At 51.1% G+C, this 15,028-nt stretch overlaps 7 protein-coding genes across 7 annotated transcripts; 4 read left to right on the forward strand and 3 right to left on the reverse strand.

Moving 5' to 3' along the window:
• Positions 1–208: 208 nt before the first annotated feature.
• On the forward strand, positions 209–1,795 carry SCP_0110750 (Uncharacterized acyltransferase; the record flags this gene model as incomplete). Its single annotated transcript, XM_027753304.1, has 6 exons — positions 209–443; positions 502–671; positions 740–850; positions 918–1,118; positions 1,174–1,288; positions 1,344–1,795. 6 exons carry the CDS (start codon positions 209–211, stop codon positions 1,793–1,795), a joined length of 1,284 nt encoding a protein of 427 aa, XP_027609105.1.
• A 223-nt stretch (positions 1,796–2,018) lies between these two features.
• SCP_0110760 (Mitochondrial import inner membrane translocase subunit TIM8) lies at positions 2,019–2,405 on the reverse strand (the record flags this gene model as incomplete). The annotated part of the gene is made up of 3 exons (XM_027753305.1): positions 2,019–2,157; positions 2,221–2,309; positions 2,376–2,405. 3 exons carry the CDS (start codon positions 2,403–2,405, stop codon positions 2,019–2,021), a joined length of 258 nt encoding a protein of 85 aa, XP_027609106.1.
• A 1,247-nt stretch (positions 2,406–3,652) lies between these two features.
• Positions 3,653–4,395, forward strand: SCP_0110770 (hypothetical protein; the record flags this gene model as incomplete). Its single annotated transcript, XM_027753306.1, has 5 exons — positions 3,653–3,703; positions 3,759–3,869; positions 3,935–4,042; positions 4,098–4,194; positions 4,247–4,395. The coding sequence occupies 5 exons, from the start codon at positions 3,653–3,655 to the stop codon at positions 4,393–4,395; spliced, it is 516 nt and encodes a 171-aa protein (XP_027609107.1).
• A 150-nt stretch (positions 4,396–4,545) lies between these two features.
• On the reverse strand, positions 4,546–9,375 carry SCP_0110780 (TPR-like protein; the record flags this gene model as incomplete). The annotated part of the gene is made up of 17 exons (XM_027753307.1): positions 4,546–5,002; positions 5,054–5,079; positions 5,133–5,351; positions 5,404–5,412; positions 5,474–5,482; positions 5,537–5,567; positions 5,625–5,779; positions 5,834–5,858; positions 5,913–6,105; positions 6,163–6,270; positions 6,320–6,525; positions 6,577–6,746; positions 6,795–7,409; positions 7,462–7,540; positions 7,597–8,639; positions 8,693–9,198; positions 9,258–9,375. The coding sequence occupies 17 exons, from the start codon at positions 9,373–9,375 to the stop codon at positions 4,546–4,548; spliced, it is 3,969 nt and encodes a 1,322-aa protein (XP_027609108.1).
• Positions 9,376–10,215: 840 nt separating this feature from the next.
• Positions 10,216–11,584, forward strand: SCP_0110790 (Transaldolase; the record flags this gene model as incomplete). The annotated part of the gene is made up of 7 exons (XM_027753308.1): positions 10,216–10,464; positions 10,518–10,663; positions 10,716–10,879; positions 10,940–11,078; positions 11,134–11,152; positions 11,203–11,365; positions 11,418–11,584. 7 exons carry the CDS (start codon positions 10,216–10,218, stop codon positions 11,582–11,584), a joined length of 1,047 nt encoding a protein of 348 aa, XP_027609109.1.
• Positions 11,585–11,988: 404 nt separating this feature from the next.
• On the reverse strand, positions 11,989–13,043 carry SCP_0110800 (Glucose-6-phosphate 1-epimerase; the record flags this gene model as incomplete). Its single annotated transcript, XM_027753309.1, has 4 exons — positions 11,989–12,091; positions 12,146–12,599; positions 12,660–12,942; positions 12,996–13,043. The coding sequence occupies 4 exons, from the start codon at positions 13,041–13,043 to the stop codon at positions 11,989–11,991; spliced, it is 888 nt and encodes a 295-aa protein (XP_027609110.1).
• A 1,326-nt stretch (positions 13,044–14,369) lies between these two features.
• On the forward strand, positions 14,370–14,899 carry SCP_0110810 (hypothetical protein; the record flags this gene model as incomplete). Its single annotated transcript, XM_027753310.1, has 2 exons — positions 14,370–14,541; positions 14,865–14,899. The coding sequence occupies 2 exons, from the start codon at positions 14,370–14,372 to the stop codon at positions 14,897–14,899; spliced, it is 207 nt and encodes a 68-aa protein (XP_027609111.1).
• Positions 14,900–15,028: the final 129 nt, after the last annotated feature.

The following is a 15,028-nucleotide window of genomic DNA, read 5'->3' on the forward strand; positions in this document are numbered from 1 at the left end:
CAAAATTTTGAAATTGGCTGACTACACTTTGACTTCTGGTTTTTACTGAGTGTGACGCGTGACTGAACCTAAGGTCGTTTCACAGTACTAGACTTCGTGATCGCCGGCGCGCCCTCCAACCTGCGAGGCTGATGAACATATGATAAATAGCGCTCTGAGGCTCACCCACCAACCTACCACTACCGTCACGGTGTAGCGTCTAGGCCAGATGACGGCGATCATGGATCTCCACACCGTTAAGATCACGGAGCGTCCGAGGAGAACTTGGCTGCAGACACTCCACACCACCCTGTTCCTCTTCGTATTTCTTCTAGGATGTGTCATGATCAATAGCTCCCAATTTGTTTTTCTGCTTCCTCTCAAGCTCTTTCCCTCTCCACGAGGGCAGAAGATGTACACCGAGGGCATTCGGTATAGCAAGGGGTCGTTTGGGACACTGTTGGGTGAGTGCACGCGACTTGGCGTACATTCATCTGTAGGCTAATACGCATTGTGTGGCAGTCCTCATGAGCCAGTGGTTTGCCCCGACCAAGTTGGTGATATCCTTCGAGACAGAGGGATTGGGCAAGTTCGCCTACGAGGAGCTGCAGGAAATGGTCGTGCGAGATAACGGAGGGCGTGTCGTTGGGCTGAATTTACCGCAGAAGGCGGTGCTCATAGCCAATCATCAGGTGGGTGCATTACCCGGTGGTCCGACCTGAGCACGCTTTCTGATGCCTTCAACAATCCTGCGGCCAAGATCTATGCCGACTGGTGGTACGCGTGGTGTCTCACATATTACATGGGCACGCACAAGGACGTCCTGATCGTTCTCAAGAAGAGTCTCAAGTGGGTTCCGGTCCTGGGCTGGGTATATATTTTATCTGCATGCTTGGGCGGAAGCTGATCGACATCGACAACTAATATGAACATTATAGGGCATGCAATTCTTCAACTTCATCTTTCTGGCGCGCTCTTGGGCATCTGATCGTCTTCATCTGTCTACTAGTCTTTCCTGGCTGGGTTCAAGAGCGGAGAAGGACGATTCGCCTCTGACCTTCATCTTGTACCCCGAAGGTACTCTGGTGAGCATAGAAACCAGGCCGTTAAGCAAGAAGTTTGCGGATAAGATAGGAATCGTCAGTCGTTTATTTCGATCGTCGTTTATCGTGCTGAATTCATGGCCATCGTCAGCCGGATATGGTGCATACCCTTATGCCCCGTTCCCTGGGGCTACAGTATTCTCTGCGCTCCCTCGCTCCACGCATACCTACTCTGCAACTCATTGACGTCACCGTGTCTTATCCAGGTGCGTATCGATTGACTAATATCTCTGGCCGCAGAAGCTCATGTGGAATGTGCAGGTACCCCGCCTCTCGGATATGGCCAGTCATACTACACTCTGCGCTCCATCTTCTTCGACCGTGTCCCTCCACCGGCAGTGCACATGCACATTCGGCGCTTCAAAGTAAACAAAGAAGTGCCTATTGGCGGCGACGTCTCTGCTAGCATTCCAAACGGTACCCCGTACGGCTCCTTCAAGTCACATGCCACAGAAGTGGACATTCCCAAGGAGGAGGGAGATAAATTCGAGCTCTGGCTGCGCTCCCTCTGGGGAGAGAAAGACACACTGATCGACAAGTATTTAGAGACTGGATCTTTCGTGGACGATGCAGCGGCTCGGACTGAGATTCCGTTGCAACTGCGCCACCGCCGCGAGGTCCTAGACGCGTTTGGCTTTTTCATGCCCATTGTGGTGATGTTGGCGTTGGTAAGAGTAATATGGAAGGAAGGCTCCACGAATATTATGCTTTAATTACACCCTATCTATCGGATGTTCTGCTTTTTGTTACTATAGCTCGCTGATCCCGATGTTGTAATCAATTGTATGTGTGACGGCAATACGGTGACCAGAATCGCGCTATATGCGACAACCGAGGATACAACGGAAGTATGTACCTTTGAGGGGACCACATGAATGATTTGCCTGTCCAATGCAGCCGGTTGCAGATGTAGCAAACAGGCTTTCCGCATATTCACTATTGGAGCATTCGTGACCGTTGCTCTTCAATTTTCTTCACCATGAACAGACTCGTGTCCAAGAATCGCTCCACGCAATTCGCGAGACAGTTCTCTTCACCGCGGGCAAATCGCGTCGAGGGAGTGCTCGTGATGCATCTGCAAGAAATTAACACGCTACATTGTGAGCATTTCCGGCCATACAAAAGCTATATGACGTACTTGTCCCAGCACATGCTCGTCAAGGTGTGGATGGATTGGTGCATGCGCGCCTGTGCTTGCTCCGCCTCGACGAAGGAAGCCAGCTCCTTCTGCAAATTGCAGTCACGGCATCCAATTCAGCCCACAAACAGTTAGCTGTGCAAGGTTAATCGCACCTGGGTAGCTTCATCAAACTTTTCCGACATTGGAAGACCAAGGGGCTGATGCTATGCGATACCAGGAGTCACAGTACTTGAAGTTGGCGAGTGAAGTTGGTTTCTGCGTCACCGTGAGCATGGACCAATAACCCTAACCCCAATGCACCCTTCCTATGAACCCACCGGACACCTAACCTTTCGAGAATCCTGGTCAGAAGCGCTTTAGAAAATATATATACATTGTACTATGGATCAATGCAGAATGTAATGTAATGTAAACAAGCGAATAAAGGATAGGAAGGGAAATTGGGGGCAACGAATGATGTGCATCGTCATCATCGTAACCGGCAACCAGCCACCAATCAAGAGTGAACAGTGTGCGAGACACGGACGTCCATGATAAGGGTGCAGGAGAGGTATGATGATCGAAGATACGAGAGGTGGAAAATGGCTGAGCACCGCCGAATACTGGTCAAGCCCCGCCGCATCCGCGCTACAACATGCCCAACACGGACAAAGGAGAGAGGAACCACAGTGGGAGATGGCGCCGAGAGTTGCTGACCACCGGTAAAGGGGCACGAGAGGCACGCGCAGGTACCCGTGGTGCGCGTTCAACGAGGTGAGCCCTCTCCGAGCCCCACTGCATGCATGTGGCAGCAGGAGGCCCGGCGCGGGTGTGCGATGGCGCGAGGGACGGGTGTGAAGAGGGGCATGCTGGCGTGCGCAAAGGCAGGTACCAGCAGACCTGGGAAACATTAGTAGTGGCCATAAGGAAAGAATACTATGATGCTGTGCTTGTTCACCTGGTGTCTGGTGGTTTGAGAACGAGCATACCGTCAAACTGTTGAGTTTGGCGACAGATGGAATCATAGACGGGGGAATTGTGGAATCAACGCGTGAGCTCACGCATGTCAGGGAGTAGACTTCGGGTCAGCCAGAAAATGAAGATAGGCAGCCTGGCATGTATAAATGATACTGAGAGTGAGACATTCTTGCCAACGCGTCGGCGAGAAAATCCTGAGTACGATTTTGGCGCGAAGATTTTGGCACAAAGCGCCAAAATCCTTGGTGGGACAGGGACGTGCCTCCGCCAGGCGGGGTAAATCCTTGGAATGTTGAAGCTAAGCTTGCACTGCAGCTGGGAGACAACTGAGCAGGTTGAGCGTCCGACAAAGTACACGTGATCGCTACTGGAACGATTTGGCGCGTCTTGGGCTGCGCGTCCACGACCATAACGCACTGCTTGACCACCTTCATCTCTGCATCTCCCGTTGCGTACTCGGCAGCAGTTAAAAATGGACTTTGTACAGCGTCTCGACCCCTCAAAGTTGGTTCTCGTCGAGACTGTCAGTCGTTCCTGGTATCTTTCCATGTTATCGTTAAGTCACACAGGGCCCTCAGATCCTCTCTTTCTCGGTGCTTGCATTCGACGCTCCGACCTATAACCTACCTATCTTCCTATTTGGCGTATATGCTCAGGAGACCTCTGATGCCGTTCAGTCACTTCAGACGGTGAATTAGTCTGCCGTTCCTGGCTCCGCCGCCACCTGTGCAGTACTGAGTACGGCACTCTGCAGTTCATCTACCTTCTCAGTGCTTCTATTTTGTACGACATCATTTGGATGTACAACTATCCTCAACATTGGTTCATAAAGCTAATAACCATCCTGACCTTGGTCCTCAAAGCATGTCGGCTCTACTTACATATTCAAGGTCACGCTCATGCTGGATTTTGTGCAGGTACCAACCTTGTTGGCATTTGTGACTACCCTCCATCAGCGAGGTGCAAACTTGTCCAGTCTTGGATTCCGTGGCAATGACTTGGGCGGCGCTACAGGTGAGCAGATCGTGTCAACAGCAGAGGAATGGTGACCATATCGTTCGAACAGTGTGGTCCATGCCAGGCGGATTCACGTCTGCGGGAAGAGACGGTTATCAGACCGTTGATGAACCGGCGGATGTTCAAACACCAAAGCCGTTGGGGTCCACCCCTGCGCCCAATAACCAGACTGCACCAGGGGCGTATCACGCTGTGTGATAATATGACTTCTCTTCCGCCTTCTCTCAAACTCGACGGACTCCATTGCTTGGTGCTATTGATACGCTTCGTCTACATACGGATTGTGGCCCCAGTGGTGGGTGCATAGAAGCCAGCGAATGTATGGCGAACCAATGAACTGTATTGAGGCTAGCTGTACTGTGTCACGCTCAGCGGCTCGGCATCAGTGATCCAAATGCATCCACTTTCTTTCTCCTGCCCCTGACAAGCTTCCCATTCATCCGACATCTCGTACTGTGTCCCTTCAACCCAGCGTCTCCATGCCTCAATGAAGCCTTTCTCTATGTTTCTCGTCCAACGTATTGTATCAAAAAGCGGCATGACGTCTCGGTTGAGAAACAGGTTACGCCGAAGGTCTATTAGCTCGCCTTGTCCGTGAAGCAAGGTCGTCCCGTCAGGTTCATTGACAAGTGTATACTGCACGCCATTTGCCAGAGCAATAGCACGACTTTCGTACTCGTTCATGGAAGATACCACCATTTGGTCGCCGAACCCGGTAGCATTGGCTATACTTGCAGCCACGCGAGAGCACATCTTGTGAACGTACTTTGGGAACGTCAGAATTGGTGTTCCGGTCCATAAGACACTAGTGTGCAATTTGATAACTTGGAATCCAAGTAACCATCATAGCACTTACTCCGCAGCAATCGTATGCGCATTACACTAAGAGCAAGTTATCAATACCACGACGACGGATTAAATAACAGGGAACGTACCTCTGTGGTGTCCAGAAACAAGTCAGCAACACGACTGCGATGTACATGCTGGTCCTTCCTGGCAACGCCCGTGAATCGAATCCGAGACGCGACGTCGTCACCAGCCCAAAGCTTCGCCGTTCGAAGAATGTGTTCCTCTCCAGCTGGAGGGAATCGAAGAAGCCACATAATACTGCGCGGCACTTTCGTCAAAATGCGGAGCCACACCGCAAAAATCCCCTGAAGTACTATGAGTAACAAATAGATCTCACTTGGGGAAGGATTATCTTACCGGATCGATCTATACTCAACCATGGACTACTTCAGCGATCCCTCCGAAAATAATTACACATTCTCTGTACCTTATACAGCTATATTCTGCGTTAGAGGGTATGACACTTATTACACTACCAAATAAGCTTCACCTGATTGAAATTGGCGAATATAACCACATCCCTGTTGATCTGATCAGGAAGTGCTCCCTCGGATATTCCACGAGCCTCCGATGCCTACTGCGGAAGATCGGGAAAATGCAGTTCCCTGAGTTGGGTTCGCCGTACTTCTTCATCGTGCCATATGGTCTTCATGGGCACTTCCGCCCGTTCTGTCACGCTGAGACTTTCATCTTGGCGAAAAGATTGCTTGTGGTCTGTCACCATGAAGGTATGCTAGAAGCTGACAGCGTGAGTCCACACGACTACGAGGTAGAGGAAACACGCTACAGGCATATAGAGGAACTTCTCCGTACTGCATCAGACGTGATTTGAGACTGAAAACGAACGAGAGACATGCCAAACTCACTATGTCCACTCCTCGGAGCTCGATTCAGGATCTGCATCAGCATCAAAATCGAAGACGACGTCGCCAGCTGTACGGTCATCCTGCACAGGAAACGGATTCGCTGTGCTAAGCCCGATCTTCTTGTGCCAGAGCTCCGTGGCACTTGTTTCTGGGGGACATGCTATCGGATCACAGACGAGATAGTCGCACCAGCCTGACATGAAAGTCAAACGTGCACCATTAGCAACTCAGATGTAGTCGAATCGTGTACCTCCTGCCAACGTTCCCGCAAAACCCATGAGCTGCATCTGCACAGGTGACGGACGCGCAGCAAATATATCGTTTCTGGCGCCCTTCGTATAACCACCTAGATTAATTACTGGAGACGGCCCTGGTCAGCAGAACTTCAAACCAAAGACAAGGCTCACGGATGTGGATCTCATTCTTGATAATGTGTTCGATGATAGCATTGGCAGGCCAAGTATCAACCTCAATGAATTGATATACTTCGCGCGATATCTTTGGCCTGTAACAAGTCCCATCCCACGGACTCGTCGTATACAAGAAGACATTGAATCTATCTCGGTCATGGAAGGCAAATACAGACTGCATGAGGTGTGATAGCGGATGATTGCTGCAAAATCGCCGGTTGACAAGTAGCGAAGACAAAAGTCGGAGCACGTACTTCACATCATTCGAGATATAGCCAACATTCAGCTTGCCTCTCAGTGGCGGTCTCGGTGGACGAAAAACATGTCTTGGAATCCAAGGCTGTGACAGTGCCATGTAAGAGATCCGAAGAGCATTCCTATGAGCTATAAGCCGGGTCATCCGCGGTGACATTGGATATGTGAACTGCGAAAATCAGATGGAGTAAATAAAGGGCGCACGAGAGGAACTCACCGTGTGGAATGGAAGGACAGAGGGGACAGCGGGAATACTGAGAGCCCCAGGAAGGGGTGGCCGAGTGAACAGAGCACCAAAATTGGGTGCAGGATCAAGAACCTGCGGTGAACTATACGTCTTTCCATACGCCTTGACATACCATTGACGCTGAAGGCGAGGTTGCAGCCAATCAATGAACCGAATAATGAGACTTGCTTCGTTTATCCTCTCCGGTACGCGGTTGTGACTTTCAAAATATGTGGAAAAAGATGCATGCCAACGTAACCGCTCATTTTCCTGCAGAGGTCGCCCTTTTGCGACGGCAACAAAAGACAATAGTTCCTGCATCGTTGTGGACTTCTTTATAGCACCGATGCTCTGTAGATAGGCAGCGTCTAGCTGGAGAGTACATGCCTCCAGTAATTTGGTGACCCAGCCCGGGTATATCTGCATGTGTGTTGGCGGGATTAGCCCCCCGACTTCATCAACACCAACTTCACTTCCCAGGCTGCCCCGTCCGCGCCAGTCACAAACAGAGCATAGAGAATAAGCCAGACCGCAGATAGCTTCCGGAAGGTTTGGGTTAGCTTTCATCGCACGCTCATAGTACTCAATCGCGTCCCAAGCGCGACCCTGGAAGAGCACGATCAATTACCGCACCACGCATGAGTTGAATAGGACACACCATGTCTTTCACCGCATCGCCCAAGTTTGCGAGGGCAATGTCGTAATCAGGCTTGTTCTGAACTGCTCGTCTGTACAGGCTTAATCCAGTTGTATGAGCGGCATGAAATATCTCATGCAGACTGGGAGAACATACTCAGCAGCTTGCTCGATCTGACCCTGATCCTTAAGGAGCGACCCTAGATTCGTCAAAAGATGTGGGTGATTCGGGTCAATCTTGAGTCCTGCGTGGTAGTAGATCCCCGCAAGCATAGATCCACTGAGAACCTGCTCGCTTCCTTCGATGTTCTTGTACATTCTGGTAGACGTTATCGTAGATAAAAGAATGCCCAAGTTGTTATATGTTGACGGTCTTGGATTCAACGCAAGCGCAAGGTAGTAGAATAGAATAACCAATGAGATGCTGCTATCGAGAGACTCGCCGAGGCCAGGAATCGTGACGTTATGCAGCCAGTTTTCATGAAATTTGTTCGCCAACGTGAGAAGTACGACACTCGTCATAACGTTAGTCTGCTGTCGTGTCTCCTCTGGGGGGTATTCCAGGTCGCCGTGCGGAGCGCTTCGACAGCAAATGGACGGCAGAATTCCCGCGGAGAAAGGGAACAATATCATTGGCAGCAGTGCGACTTCATCCGGTAGGAGCAGGATGGAAGGGAGTACACCTCCGCCCAGGTGCAACAACGTAGTGAGCAGTTTGTCCCCAGCCTCGTGAACGGCGTGATACAAATTGAAGGAATGTTTGGTCACTAGCGCTGCAAGGGAAGGTTCGTCCTCAATATGCAGACTCTCTATAATCCCAAGGGGCATTGGTCCATCAGATGATGCCGAGATGATGTAACCTGCAATGCATGTGGACAGAAGCGTATCTCGCACGGTATAGCGCTCATGTTCGAGGTATGGTGACGGAGGGCGGACGACCAGCTCAAGGGCACTAAAGTAAGTGACAGCTGCACGCACATCGTTCTGATCAATTGACGCGTCAAGGGTGGCAGTGGTGAAGAAGAATCGCTGCAGGCGGTAGAGCTCGACGTTGGGTACAGTTACGTTGAGCTGTCCGTCTGCGCTGATAATCTGGCGCCGGACGTAGTCGCACACATTCAAGGCCTGGCGATAATATCCGATGCTACGGCTGTCCTGTGCATCCTGGGCCTGTTTGAAGAGCATGGCGATTATATTATCCTGTCGTCTACGTCAGCGCTGCATAGCAGTAGTACCATTAAATGGGCGCTAACCATCGCATCGAAGCACACGGGGCAGGACTGGAGAGCTCCCCACCACCAAATATAAGCTTCTTCGCTGCCGCGACCCATCGCGTTGAGAGTTGTGCCAATGTTAGACATAGCTTCTGCATGACTAGGGTCAATGGACAAGATCTCGTAGCTGGTGGCCAGACTTGACTCGTAGTCTCCCAGCACGAAGTAAGTGCAAGACAGAAGGAGCAGGTTAGGTAGGTCGCGCGGATGCAGAGAGCGTAGGGTGAGAAGGAGGGGGAGAAGATGAGACTTGTGAACATTTTCCGACGGTTGGACTCTAGCATCTGGCTGAAACAATGGCATCGGGGTAACCGGGGGCGGAAGAGAGGGAGTGCCGTACAAACGATAAGCATATGCCATGATGGCGTCAAGACTGCGTGTAACAGCGTTTGGCTGCCCTTGAATCTGGAATGACGCATGTGGATTGTGCTGGGACTGAACCAGAGGATTCAAGGCCATAACGACGGCGTCGGTCAATGGAACATCTATGAAGGCCGCGCATTAGATACAGTGCGAAACATTTGAGCAGGGCAGGAAAACATACTCGTTGCCGCGGAATTGGACGAGGCGATAGGGGACAGTAAATGCCTGGCTGTTGAAGGCGTTGGAGACGGGTCTGCAGCGGGATCATGAGAATGAGTAAAGACAGATCCTGGATCCATCCTTGTTGGTACAGTTGGAAATAATCTGCAAAAGAGACGTGCGCTGGGGAGCGGACAGAAAAATCCGGGGACGGGTGAGGGGCGGGGTGGGAAGGAGGGGCGTTGGACATAAGGATGATGGAAGAAGAGAGGAGACCAAGGACGGCAAGTGGATCTGGCCGACTTCTTATATTTTCAATGGAGGGTTCGCTCCCAAATGTACAAACCGCTCACACGGTGGGCCAAGAATGGTGCGATGACGTAGCAGACCAAGCCCACCAGAGCTGCAGACGGCGCCGCCCGTTGGCCTGCTTGCGTGCTGCCCACCTGCTCATCTACATATGCTCACTAGCGTCGGGACTTCAGACAGCGTGGTTCATGATACCACTACTGCGACTATCACTGGTACCTGCGGGGCTTGAATTTCAACTGCCACGGACCATTTCCCGCCGGTCTCTCGGTAACCTTCCAATTGCAGGTTGCCACGATTCACGAAAACAACTCAGAATTGGCAGTAACCACTTTATTAGTGGTGGCATTCTGCCCGACTCCCTCCCAATATATCGCTGGCTCCATCGCGCGGAGACTGTGCTTCTGGAATATATGAAAAGACTGGCTAAAGGACCGCGGAAGTCTCCTTCGGCAGCTAGTAAAAGCCCACGGAGCACTTCACGCTCATCGACTTAAAATGCCTTCTAAACGAGCAGCTTTCTGTCCATCTTTAGGAAGTTGTAGATCACCTGCCACATCTTGGTCCGCATGCGGCAACTGTCCTAGAACGAAAGCAAGGACGTAAAGCCTGTCCCGTGCTCTGGTGTACACACTTCTTCCATACTACTGCTATTACCTTGTCCTCCAGCCATGTCTCCCAGCCTGCTGTCGCATCTCCGTGGTCGTCTGGTGGTCGATGTCGATTCTATGGACCCAGCTGTTGCCTCACGCCACACTGGCACAGACCAACAATTCTGCGATATGACATCAAACCAGGCCATCGTCTGCTCCGAGGCAGCAAGAAGAGACAAAGCAAACATCCTGAAGGCAGCATGCGACAATGTCAGAGGCAGTGAAGCCACTTCTGATACACAAGTCGCAGATGCACTGGATCTTTTGGTTTGGTCTTCGATCTGTCATTATAAAGCTTCGGGTTGATGCTCAGCCCCCAGAACATTCTGCTCGCCAAAGAAGTCTATCCTTACCTCACAGGACGTGTACACGTCCAGACTTCGCCTTCCACGGCGTACGACACGGAGCGGACAGTTGCGCACGCAAAGAAGCTTGTCGCGCTCTTTGAGGCCAATGGGATACCCAGGTACGTGTTCGCGTCACCTTAGTATCTTTGCACTGCATCTGTGCGTTGTCAGTTCTCGCGTCTGCATCAAAATCCCTGCAACGCCTGAGTCGATTGTGGCCTGCCAATATCTGGAGAAGATCGGTATTCGTACGCTCGCAACCTGTTTATTTTCGGTTCACCAGGCCGTCGCGGCGTCCCAAGCAGGTTGCCTCTACGTCGCTCCATATTTCAATGGTGAGTGGCTATGCAGTACTGTTTGGCCTGTCTAACAAACGCACCGCTGCGGCGTGGCAGAACTTCGTGTGCACTTCGAGCCTGGCCTCTGGAAGGAGTACGAGAATACTGTGCTAGAACATCCGATGGCGCCGATTATTGGCGCAATTGTTCAAACGTTCAAAGGCATCGGCTCTAACACACTAGTCATGCCAGCGAGGTGAGTGCAAGGGCCCTTCAAGTTAAGTGACCCACCGACCTGAGTTTCAATGCAGTATTGTGACATTATCGGAGGTGAGGTAGATGGAAAATGCTTACTGACTCCGCTCAGAATTTTCTTCCAGGCTATCGCGCTTGCTTCGCTGAATCCTGACCATCTAACCTTGTCGGCGGCAGTCCTTGATCAGCTCGCTGCCGCCAATAGCCCCGAGAACGTACTTGGTGACCCTAAGTCTCATCATCCTGAAGTTCATCTAGCCACCCCTCCTACTTCTACGGGTAGCTCTGGTACCCAAGGTCCTCGATAATCCGTAATTGTTGCTGATTGTCCTATTTGTAGAACCCTCTATCCTTGAAACCAACTTCTTATCCAAAGGAGCGGATGCGCTGAGGCAGGCTTTGGCCGCTGACGCGGAGGCACAGCGTAAGCTCGCTGATGCATTAAAAATATTTGACGAGATGGAGCAGCAGACGAAAACACTCATTCGTCAAGAGCTGGGGTTATGAACGTTGAGCACCTATGAGGCGATCGTTGCGCTTGACTCTGCCTGCGAGGGTATAATGAAGTAATTGTTTTGCGCTGTCCATGTATGTAACACCGACGTGTAGTCGAATCTCTGCAATGTTGTCGTGAGTTTAGAGTAAGGCATCATGACGCTTACTTCCATCTCAGATCCCTGAAGTCCTACCAACATAATACATTTGTTCTTTGGGCTGGGAGATCGAGACCTCTCACGGGACTGCAGCTGTGGGTTGACAATGACTGAGGCTGGAAGCCGAAAGTCTCCAGCAGTCAACTAAGGAGAAACATTCCAGAGTTTGCATACTAATGTCCATATACAGTTACAACGTCGGGAAGGGACGGATGTTGATTCTTCTGCCTTTCCTCATACCCGTAAAACTTCTCCGATTCAATTTAAAACCGTCAGAGCTTGCTGTCCAATCCATGTCTGACCAGCATCCAATTTCACAAACCCACGAACATAGCCTGGTTCGACACAGATGTATCTCTCCCTGATAGCATTATCATGTCAGTAATTGGATAATGTTGGACGACACAGTACATACCATCCACCATCCTCCATGTCGCCGATCTTGGAACCAGCCTCTTTCTGAGGATTCCACACCACTACGTCCTTGAAGTTATGCGCCCGAACTTCAAGAGTCCCAGATGGCCAGGCTATCTCATATTTACCACGCGCGTTCTCGTAAACGGAGTCCGTGAAGGTCTTCACATCTACGCTAGCCCTCGTTTCCACCTTCGGCGTGCTGCGCAATTCCTCCGTAGCTTCTGTCTTGTCGTAGTAGGACAAGGCTTGCAATGGAGATACGAGTACTTCGTTGGACGGCGCACGGATGTAATTGTGTAAGAGAGCCTGGAATTCGAGAGGCGATGTAGATGACAACGCGGTGTTCTTGACATGGAGAGCGGTGGATAGCTGATGTTCGGCCAGAGTCACGACGTACGAGAGGTGGAAAGGCCGTTCGAATTTCGCTTGAATGGTAGCAGTCGGTTCGAGGGCTGCCAAGTTCCGGGAGTCAGCGAGAGCGTGATGCTGATAGGCTGTGTCGTGATGCGTACCGAATCTAACAGATACCCCGGCCTCATTGTCCATGACGATGTTCTCGAGGATCCATTTCTCACTGCGAGCAAACCCGTGCTGCGAGAGCTTTGAATGCTCCGGGTGGGTGGGTGCACCGAAGCAGGGGAAAACTACTGGAATGCCACCTCTCACAGGCTTGCTACCATCGAAGGCAGCCTTGGAGGAGACGAAGAGCCTCTCTGCTGCTTCTGGATTTGCACTACTGCCAGATTTCCAAGAAATCACAGTTGCTCCGTAGAAGAGAATTTCGGCGGAAGCCCCCTGAGTGATATGTAAAGAAACCCTAACGGCACTGGGCTGATGATGATATTTACCTTTGGGTGCTTGAGTACTACTCGGTCGGGCTGCACGTCGACAGGCATGGCGGTATGTACTTGACGGTGTTGGGAGCGAAGAGGTTATTGCTGCTTAGTAGTACACGGGAATTCCAGTGGTACTTCCTCGGCGCTTCCTTCCACATGATGCTAAAGGTGTGAATGACGACAACTTTACCACGTGTCGGGCGGCTGGACCGACTCATCCGGCAAGTCCCGAAGCCTACCCTAAACATCGGCGATTGTTTATAAACTCGCTCCCTTTTCCTTTGCGTTACATTTCCTCCCCCCTCCTCCTCCGCACCAACAGTCCATGTCGAGCTATTCGAAAGGTTCTCTTGTCCAGTTCGCACTTGTCAAGATGCTTATACCCCGATTGCTATAGCCTCAGGTCGCCGCTTCCCAGCGTCTCTGCAGCGTTCAGGACGTTGACTCCAACTTCATTTTTCTGAAAGACGAAGGACTCATGATCACTGATAACTTCGATTGACTACGAGCATAAAAGCATACCCGCTGAATTTCTCGATGATCTCCATACATGGCAATACCAAGCACACGATATACATGGCGGTTCCGAGCGTGGTGTACGAGACAGCAACCCTGTTATCGGCACCATCCACGCCGTTATCGGTGTGGCGGGACGGAAGTCATGCAGATAGGCAAATGCTCTTTGACAAAGCTCCTGATACCTTGTGACCTGCTGCTTGACATGCTCTAGCGACCACAGACTCCAGTAGCCCATACTTGCATCACACATGCTATAGCACGCCCATTACATCGACGTGATTCTCGAGTCTTGACTACATCTCCAGTCATACTTCGCACTGCCATACTAGTTTCCGGATGTTCACCAACGAGCAGAACTTGATGAAAATCTGTCGTCGACCGGGAAGACTTCGAACCAGCCTAAAGAGGATGTTTCTTTGGGACATCTATCTGAGGTTGTTGGGCCCGTCTCGGGCGCACGAGGTCCACACCTGGAAGACTTGACGCAGCTTCGTTCAGATGGACCGCTCTTTATCGACATACGAGGTTGATGATGTTGTGGTTAGCCCCGCATCTCGACTATCAGTGTTGTCGTGCATCCCAGTGGATGCGCTATAGAGCACAAGTTCATCTGACGAAGTGCGTATAATCCGCGTACCGCGGATTCGCCCTACGGCGTTTTCGGATGCTACAATGCACCATTCGAGTCACCAAGCTCACTCACATCGAGGAAAAAGCTCAGACGCACCTCATTCGGGCCACCGAGCTCAGACCAAACCAGTCGCTGTCCCTGACATGTATCACAATGTCTCACATACACGATTTGATGCTCCAGTTGCAAAGTCTCCGCGACTCTGGACGATTCCGGGTTGTCCCCGAGAACGGTCAATGGAGGCGCGTTTGCCAGATCGGTTGACTCATCCAGCAGAGCAGAGCGCCGTACGCGACTGGTCGGGCGTGCCTCACCGCGCATCGCTGTCTTGCCAGTTCCGCTCGTGTTGGTGTAGTTCTCCGTCAGCACCGCCCCGTTGCTCCGTGTACGCTGTGTCGAACGACCTTGGTAAGTTTTCTCGGACTCTCTAACTTTCTGGTTTGTCGTAACTAACGCTGTCAAATCACAGGGCTCAGCGAGTTCTAATCGTTTCGATGCGGTCGTCTGCGACTTGCGATGTGAACGAGATGTCTTCGGGTTCTTGTTCGTTCGCTTAGGTGGACTGCATTCATTTGCTCCATCGTTGTCGCATAATTTTTGGAACCTATCTTCTTCGTGAAGAGTCTTCAACCCGATTTCATCATCGTTTTCGTCTTACTTTTTCGATTCGAGTGAGTGCAGCTTCGCTGTATCTGTGTTGCCGATTATTCCTGACATTATCGGGTTTTCAGACAATGGCTTCGTCGCTGCGTACGTTGTTGTTTGATGTAGCGTGGTCGAGCGGCTTGTTGTGTAGTGCTGTAGTAATCCTTGTTCACACTCAGTAGCAGTTGAATTCAATATCAACTTCAGCGATGTACATGTTGTTTGACTTACCTAGCCAGTGAGATAAGGC

This window comes from Sparassis crispa, assembly GCF_003851025.1.
Source record: "Sparassis crispa DNA, contig_000000F, whole genome shotgun sequence".
Classification (NCBI taxonomy): Eukaryota; Fungi; Basidiomycota; class Agaricomycetes; order Polyporales; family Sparassidaceae; genus Sparassis; species Sparassis crispa.